At 72.6% G+C, this 8,813-nt stretch overlaps 1 protein-coding gene across 1 annotated transcript; it reads right to left on the bottom strand.

Moving 5' to 3' along the window:
• Window positions 1–1,325: 1,325 nt before the first annotated feature.
• PALM (paralemmin) lies at window positions 1,326–5,253 on the bottom strand. Its single transcript, XM_026038773.1, has 9 exons — window positions 5,246–5,253; window positions 4,987–5,035; window positions 4,169–4,249; window positions 3,976–4,106; window positions 3,694–3,817; window positions 3,447–3,468; window positions 3,227–3,289; window positions 2,303–2,434; window positions 1,326–1,890 (listed from the first exon to the last, which is right to left on the bottom strand). Exons 1-9 carry the CDS (start codon window positions 5,251–5,253, stop codon window positions 1,355–1,357), a joined length of 1,146 nt encoding a protein of 381 aa, XP_025894558.1. The 3' UTR covers window positions 1,326–1,354.
• Window positions 5,254–8,813: the final 3,560 nt, after the last annotated feature.

The raw sequence follows: 8,813 nt of genomic DNA on the forward strand, positions 1-8,813 counted from the left end.
TGCCACAGGAGCACGGTGCCCTGCTCTGCTGTGCCATGGGAGCGCGGTGCCCACGGCGCAGCGCCCTGGCCACCCTCACTGCCACAGTAACCCACTTACCGCGGTGCCGTTCCCCGGTGCCGTTCCCTGGTGGCTCCCGCTTGCCCTGGCACTGGCGGTTTCGGTTCAGCCGGATGCCCGGAGGCGTCGCTGGGCAGGAGGCAAAGTCCGCCCGGCGAGGGTGGTGCCAGGTGAGCACCATACCTGCGGGTGCCACGTGGGCACCGTGCCCAGCCCGCGGGCAGGGCATCCCAGAGCGCTGCGGGCGCATCCCACCGCACGCCGGCTCCCGCTGCCCCGGCACACGGGCAGGAGCGGCGGCCGCGGCGGCCGTGCCCAAGCAGAGGCGAGGCGGGTGATTCACACGGTTTATTGGCTGGGTTGGGGGCTTACAAACAACGGGGCCAGGGGACATCAGACGGCTTCGCCACGAACCAAAAAGCAGGACGGGGGGTGAGGGGGCTGCGGCAGCTCCCGCTGGCAGCGGCCGGATCCCGCTCCGGATCCAAAGCCCACGGAGCGGCGGGGGCTGCACGGGCACGTGGGGGGGCCGGGGTCCGTGAGGAGGGGCCGGGCTGGGATCGATGGGACTGCGGGATCGGGACGGGCCTGGTCCAGGGCGGCAGCCAGGGCCACCCCGGGATGAGGCTGGGAGATGGTGCCCGTGCTCCGTGGGTGCCAGGGTGCAGCGGTGCCCGGTGTCCCTGTGAGCTGAGCCGCCGCCTCGGGGCTACCTGGGAACTGGTGGCAACGGGTGACAACGGGGAGGGAGGGTCACTGCGCACACGACGGGGGTGGCAGGGAAGGCCTCGCGTGGGGCCGGGCTCCATCGCTCGGGGGCTGCAGGGAGGCGCCGGAGCCCTGCGCTCCGCACGGTGCCGGGGCTGGAGCAAAAGCCGGGGTGCTGGGATGGGGGGGGCACCTCGGCCCTGCCCCGGCTGCGGCTGCTGGTGAGACCCCGGCGGGGGGACCTGGTGACGCCGGCACGGGAGCCGCGGACGCTGCCGCCGCCGGCCCGGCCCGGCCCCGCGCGGGGCTGCGGGCGCAGGGGACCAGCTAATGACGCGGCCCCGTCCCCGCCATCCCCGCGGGAGCAAGCGCGGGGTGACGCAGCGGCCACGGGCCCTGCTGCCGCTCGCGCGCTCTGCAAGGCCGCCATGGGAGTCCCCAGTCCTTACGGGAAAGAAGAGTCGCGATGGGAGCCGTGTGCGGACAGAAAGTCAACCCTGTGTCCGGCGGGACGGCGGACGGGGGCGCGGGGGGGCCGGGGCGGGCACTGGGGAGGGGGCCGGGGCGGCGCGCGCCCGCCCGGCGCTCACATCACCGTGCAGCATTTGCAGCGCTGCTTCTTCGTGTCTGTGTCCTGCTCGGCCTCCTTGGTGCACGCGGTGCCGGCGCCCGGCGAGCTCTGCTCCAGGGGCGGCGCGGCCGGGGCGGGCTCCAGCGCGGTGCCGTTGGGCGGCGCCGCCTCCTTGCACCCCGCGCCCGGTGCCGCTTTGCTCTCGGCGTCCTCGATCACCACCAGCTCGGCCTTGATGGTGCCCTCCAGCCCCAGCACCTTCTTGGTCTCGTCCTCATCCTCCACGTTCTGGTAGCCCATGAAGATCATGGTGACGGGCTGCTCGGCGCCCTGGCCCGGTGCCGCCGCGCTCTCCCGCGCCGCCGCCTGCAGCCCCGTGATCTCGCGGCGCGGCGTGGGCTGCCGCGCGGCCGGGGCGCCCGCAGGCTCCCGCGCCGCCGCCTCGCTCAGCGTCGCCTCGTCCGCCTTGTGCAGCAGCTCGTCCACCTCGGAGCAGCTCAGCGGCTGCGCGCCGCCCGCCAGCGCGTCCTCGGCGCTCACCGCGTGCACCACTGCGGGGACAAGAGCAGCGCGTGAGGGCCCCGCTGGCTCCCCGACCCCGCGCTCCGAGCCCCCCCGCTCCCGCATCCCCGGCTGCAGCGGGAGCCCAGGCGGCGCTCCCAGATCCCAGGACCCCAGAGCCGCCAGCCCCTGCACCCCGGAGCTGCAGTCCGCGGCGGCACCGCCGCCCGCTCCGCTCCACCGCGCAGGGAGGCACAGGCTGCCGCTCCGCCGCATGGGCCGGTGCTGCGTCCAGCGCCCCGCGCTCCCCGCTCGGACTGCGGCATCCCGCGACGATCAGCGCCGCGGTGACGGGTGCCGGGCAAGGGAGGCCGCTCGGTCCTCACGGGCGGCTCCCGGGGCTCCTGCTGCCCCTCGGCGGCTGCCGGCTCTTCGTGCGAGGCGGCTCCGCGCAGCCCGTACCTCGCAGCTCGTCCTCGTACACCTTGACGCCCTGCGGGCAGTGCTCCCGCGGGAGCAGCGTGCTGCTGGACAGGACCTTGGTCTCCCCAGTCACTCTGTCCTTCTCCACCGTGATCTCCACGGAGTACATGGCTGGACAGAGAGCACAGCAGGGTTAAGTGTGCGGGTCCCCTCCGTGGCGCTGGCAGCGGTGGCAGCAGCAGCAGTGGCAGCTCGGTGGCAGTGGCGGCAGCGGCGGCAGTGGCAGCGGGGGCAGCAGCAGTGGTGGCGGTGGCAGCGGTGGTGGCAGCGAGGCAGCAGGCTGTGGCCGGGAGCGAGCGGCAGCGGCAACGCAGCGTCGCGGCGCCTCCCTCCGAGGGCTCCCCGCGGGCTGAGCCCCGGCCCCGTGTCCGTGTGTCCGGCGGTGCCGAGGGCTGCTGGGCTCATCGCCGCTGAAGCAGCCGCTGGGACAGGGGCTGCTGCCCCAGGATGCGCCCATGGGCTGGGCACCGCGTGGCCAGGGCACCAGCGACATCCACCCCTGCCAGCCCAGCATCCTCCCACACCAGGGCGGCCTCCGCCCGGAATCGCTCCCCTGCGGCTCTGATGATGCCGATCCGGGATCCAGACTCATCCTCCCCACAGGTGGAGCGAAGCCGGGGGGAGCGGGGCCAGCAGTGCCCTTGCAGTGCCCTGCAAGCCTCCAGCAAGTGCCCACCGTGTTGGGCAGCACCTGCCTTGTGCCACGAGGAGCAGAGAGCCTGCAAGCCTTGCAAACTGCAAGGAGCAAGACCGAGAGCACAGGAAGGAGCTGGGCAGCGAGTGGCAGGTGTGGAGGAGCATCCCGGGCTGCATCCCGGGAGCCCGGGCTCCTGCGCTGGTTTTTCCGCCCGGGAAGCCATGGAGCAGCAGGCAGCGCGGCAGCGCGGCGCTGTGATGCCCTACCTGCTTTCATCAGGTCGGTGCCCTCCACCGCCTTCATGGGGCTGCTGGAGACCTTCCTCTCGGCTGGGGATGGAGAGCAGCAGGAAATGCCATGGGAGCGCCGCCCCGCGGGCAGCGGCTCCCGGGACCGGGACGGGGCCCCGCAGCCGCGCGGCTCCTCGTGCCCGCGGGCAGCAGCAGGGACAGCTCGAGAGGAGCGGGCGGCGCCGGCGTCACCTACCCTTGACGGTGCCCAGGGGACTCTGCAAAACAGAGGCGGGGTCAGGGGGACCGCGGGGCAGAGGCGGCAGTGAGAGCGGGAGCAGGAGCGATGTGGATCATCCCCGGTGCCGCGGGGTGCAGGGGAGGCCAGGGGGTGCAGGGGGAGGCCGCGGGGTGCAGGGAGGCCACGGGGCGCAGGGCAGCACCCTCAGTCCCGCTGCGGCTCTGTGCCGCCCGGCGCTGCCACAGTGCCGCCGTCCTCTCACCTTCTCGGTGTTGGGAACGGCCTCCGCCTTCTCCTCCGGTGCCGGCGCCGCCGCCTCCGCCAGGTTCTCCCGGGTGGAAGCTGCCGAGCTCCCGTTCTCCAGCGTCTCCAGCTCCTTCTCCAGCCTGTGGAGCGGAGCCGTGAGCAGGCCCGGGGCAGCCCTGCGCTCCCGCCCGGCCGCCGCGGCCCCTCCCGGCCCTCTGCAAAGCGACCGCAGCTCCCGCGGCTCCGCCAGGACACCCCAACACCGAGGGCCTCGCCCCAGCCGCCAGCGCCCCGGTACCTCTGGATTGTCTCCTCCAGCTCCTTGGTCTTCACCTCATCCTCCTGCATCTGCTTCTTGAGCGCCTCATCCTCCTCGGAGGCAGAGGCCGGGGCTCCCTCCAGCAGCCATCGCTCGCGCAGAGCCTTGGACTGCGGGCAGAGCGTGAGCGGAGCCGGGGCCGGCGCCGGCGCCCGCGCCCGCCCGTCCCCACCTTGAGGTGCTGCAGCTGCCGCCGGTCGTCCTCGAGCTGCCGCCGCTTGTTCTCGATCTCCGCCTGGCGCTTCCGCTTCTCCTGCCGGGATGAGAGGCACCGGCGTGGCCGGGGGCCGCTTTTCCACCGCGGTATCCCCAGGACAAGCGGCAGGAGCACGAAGGGACATGCAGGGGATATGCAGGGAAGGGGACTGGCCACGGGACAGGTGTGCAGGGCATGGGGATGGAGTCCAGGGATGGGGCAGGTTTGGGGATGGGGGCAGGTTTGGGGACTGGGGTGCAGTGCAGGGGGCAGGTTTGGGGACAGGGGTGCAGTGCAGGGGGCAGGTTTGGGGACAGGGGCAGGTTTGGGGACTGGGGTGCAGTGCAGGGGGCAGGTGGCAGGTTTGGGGACAGGGGTGCAGTGCAGGGGGCAGGTTTGTGGCTCCTGCAGCTCTGCAGCATCCCCAGCCCCGTCCCGCTCTGCCGCATCCAGCAGCTCCATGCCCCGGGGGTGCCAGGACAGCAGCTCCCCCGTCCTGCGCCCCAGCGCTGTCCTGGCCGGCTCTGTCAGCCGCTCCTTCCACTGAGCGCGGGACAATCCGCCCTTTGTGTGGCCCCACGCTCCGATAGCGAGTGGCACCGGCGCTGGCAGCGCCGCCGGCACCGCCGGAGCGCCGGGAAATGGAGCCAGGGGTGCCAGCCGGGCACTGGGTCCAGTAGCCAGGGGCTCTGCTGACCACAGCGCAGGGGCTGCCCCGTCCCCAACCCAGGGGGATCGCGGCCCCCTCTCGCCGTCCCCCAAGGCTGCAGGCGGCTGCGGCGCGGGGCACTCACCGCGATGGCCTGCAGCCGCTCCTGCTGCAGGGTGCTGGCCTCCACCGCCCTGCAAGAGCACAGATGGTGTGAGCGGGTGCCGGCAGCGCCGGCAGGACCCCCGTACCCCCCGCCATCCCGCAGCGCCAAACACCCGGCTCCCTGGCCCGGGTAGCCGGTTCCTTGGCCCCTATTGCCTTCCCAGAGCAGCCTCCCCAGCTGCGGCTCTGGCCTGGGAGAGCACACGCATGCATGTGCATATGGACACCAACTCACTCACACACGCATGCCCTCGTGCATGCAGACATGCATGCACATGGGTGCATCAGCGCACACGCAGCAACAGGCTCAGCCCCAGGCCGGACTCTCGGGGCCGGCAGCCGCCCTGGGCGCCCGCGGCAGCCGCCACCCGCCGCGGAGCATCAGGTGCAGGCGGGAGCGGGCGCGGAGCCGGCTGGCAGTGCGCCAGGGCGCTAACGAGGCTCCCGGTCACCAGGGAGGGAGCCGAGGGAGACGGAGCTGCCATGAGCTGTGCGGAGCGGCGGCAGCGGCGCCGGGAGCGCGGCCCGCGCCGGGCTCCTCCGCGGCGGCCCCGGCACCGCGCGCGGCCCCGGCACCCTCCGCGCTCCCTGGACCAGCCCTGCGCAGCCCATCCAAACTTCCCCCGTGTTCCTGAGACATTCTGTTCCCGCCCTGCTCCATCCTCTCCATTTTCCATTATTTGCTGCATTCCCGGGGCCGGGGCCAGGAAAGCTCCCGGCGCAGGACGAGGGCAGCCCAGTCCGTGCCCTGGCCCCGGGTGCTGCGCGGGGGCAGAGCAGAGCCAGGCCCGGATGCGCCACACGCGAGGGACGCTCTGCCCGGGCCGGGTGGCCAGCGCCACCAGGAGGGGGGACAAGCCACCTCAGGGTCCCCGGGTCCCCACCAGGTCCCCCCGTCTGCACAGCGTCACGTGTGGGCGGCCAGGCTGGGCTGGGGCCGCCCGTGATTTATGGATGCAGGAGGCGGGTGCCGGGGCGGCGGGTGCCCTGGCAACGGCACCATGGCAACGCGGAGCAGCAGGACCGGCTGATGCGCGCGGCGCCCGGCAACGCGCCCGGCGGGGAGGGGGCTGCCACCCCCGGCGAGCCGCGGAACCGGGAGCGGGTCCCGGCGGCAGCCGGCCTCGCGTGGCGACCCACGGAGCTGGAGGAGTGGACTCCTGCCAGGCCAGGGAGCAGGGAGCGCGTCTGCAGGCACGCACATGCTTGTGATCATGTACATGCCTGCAAGCACACACATGCTTTTGCCATGCGCATGCATGTGAGCATGCACATGCTGGTGATCATGCACACGCCTGCAAGCACACACATGCTTGTGAGCATGCACATGCATATGAGCATGCACACGCTTGTGACTATGCACACATATGTGACCATGCACATGGTTCTGACTGTGCATATGCCTGCGAGCATGCACGTGCTTGTGACCATGCACATGCCTGTGAACATGCACATGTTTGTGACTGTGCACACATCTGACAGCATGCACACACGCATGACCGTGCACACGCATGTGGGCATGCAGGAACACGGGGACGCGCCGCGGCGGCTCCCCTGCCCCGCAGCCCCTCCATCCTGGCAGAAGCCGTGTTTCCTCCACGGGCACAGGGGAGCCGCGATCTCTCCCCCACCCAGCGAGGCACAATCCTGTTTATTTGCCGCCCTCTGCTTTTCCCATTAGCTCTCCCAGCGCCTGAAGAGGCGCCGCTCGCGGCCGCGCGGCTTCGCAGGCATCGCTCCCTGTCCGCCCAGCACAACCCGCAAAGCCGCCACCACCAACCGGCAGCGCCAGGGCCGCTATGAGCACCCGCCGGCCCCACCAGCGAGGCCGGATACGTCCACGGCCAGCAGGAGCGATGGAAACGGCGCCAGCACCTCCTGCAAAACCAGCACGTCCTGCCCGCGGCCAGGCCGGCTCCCGCCTGCCCCGTGCAGCTCCGTGGGACCCTGTGAGGCCACACAGGGCGGCCGCGGCGCTGGGTGCCCAACGCCGAACACGCTAGAGCGGAGCTACCCATCGATTCCCCGGCTGCACGCGGGCCGGCAGCGCCAGGAGCAAACGCAGCCCGTGAATATTTGATGACGGGCGGCGCAGGGAGGGCGGCTCATCGGAAAATTACAGAGCTTGCAGGCAGCGGCTCCGGGGCCCCGCGAGCCCCCGGCCACGGCTCCCTGCCTGTGTTCCTGAGCCAAAGGAGGCTGCGCCGCCCGGCGCGGGACCGGCTCCCGCCGCGGCGCCGCCCGCGTCCGGCCCGGGAAGCACCTGGCTGGCGCCGGGCCAGGCGGGCGGCCGCGGGACACGTCCCAGCGCCCGGGGCGGCCGCCGTCTGCAGCCCGGGGCCACCTTGTCTGCCGGGCCAGCGCAAACATCACACGCAGAAAATCTGGCTCTGCGGATCCGCCGCGGCCAACAGCCCTGCGGCCCAGCACAGCCTGGCACCGAGCGCGCCGCGACACCAAGCGCACCGTGACACCGTGCACATCGAGACACCGAGCGCGCCGCGACACCGTGCACATCGAGACACCGAGCGCGCCGTGACACTGTGGCCCAGCCCTGGCACAACAGCAGCAGCATCTCCAGAACCTGCTCCTGAAGGCCGGTGCTCCCAGAGGCAGAAAGTCCCCCCTTCCCCTCGATGAGGGCACCCGGCTCCCACGGAGGTCGGGGACCCGGGTGGAGAGCAGCGGGTGACCGTGCGGCCACGGGGATGCAGCCCCCTTGGCAGCTCCAGCACCCTGGCAGGGAGGGAGCCGCTCAGAGCGGAGCCGAGCAGCCTGTCTGAGAGCTGCAGGCTTCTGGAGAGACCTCTCCCTTGGCACCGGCAGCCCGGACCCTCCAGCACCGCCGTCAAGGCCAGCCTGCAGCTCGCGGGGCCCACTGGGCTCACGGGGCCGGGGCCAGGGCCAGCAGCACCTGCGTTGGCCCCGGCCGAGGGCTCTGTGCCCTGCGGAGCCGGGCTCTGTGCTCGGCGCCGGGACCCGGCCTGTCCCCAGCTGGCCCTGCCTGGGGAGACCATTTGGGGGCCTTGGCCACCAGCAGCTCCTGCACGTTTGTTCCCATGGGGTTCCCAGCTAAACAAAGAGCAGTCGTGTCCTCTTGGAGCACCAAAGGCTGCCAGAACAAAGCCGGACGCCCAGCACCCTCAGGGAGCACACGAAGCCCCATGGGCCCCGCTCACCTCCTTGGGAGCCGCAGGGGCTGATGAACCTTGAGCCTGGTGAGCGGCGACGGCGAGCGGCTGCGCTCAGGGCCCCGCCGCGCTCCCGCCCGCCGGGGCCACGGCTGCTCGTGAAGGTGCCGTGGCCCCGCGCCAGGGCCTCTGGTCTAGGTGCCCTGACTGGTGCCGATGGCACCTGGAAGCCTCCCGAGGCCCCCAAGCCTGAGCCAGAGCCGGACCTGTTGCCCTCCCAGTGTGGGACTCCCGCGTGGCCGGTGAACGGGCAGCAGGGACCCACAAGCTGGGGGCGGTCACTGCCGGGGTCCCCCACCCAGCGCTGTGGCGAGAGGTGCCATCGCGCGCCGGGCCGGGGAAGGCCCAGGTGCGACACGGGCGGCACGGGCAGGAGCAGCCTTGGCGGCACTGGCACAGCACATCCCACCCGGCGTCCTGGGGGCCACGCGGGGCCGGACGGGGCTCGTCCCCGGGCCCGGCCCCGCGCACAAAGGCCGAGGCGGCAGCGGGACGGGGCGAGGTCCGGGACGGAGGCCCCCCCGCGCCACGAGCAGGTTCGAAGCACAAACAACCGCCCCCCCCGAAGCCTCCCGCGCCGCAGCCCCCGCCCGCCCCGGCCGCCGCCGCCACCGGG

This window comes from Nothoprocta perdicaria, unplaced genomic scaffold, assembly GCF_003342845.1.
Source record: "Nothoprocta perdicaria isolate Ctin4 unplaced genomic scaffold, notPer1 scaffold_218, whole genome shotgun sequence".
NCBI lineage: Eukaryota > Metazoa > Chordata > Aves > Tinamiformes > Tinamidae > Nothoprocta > Nothoprocta perdicaria.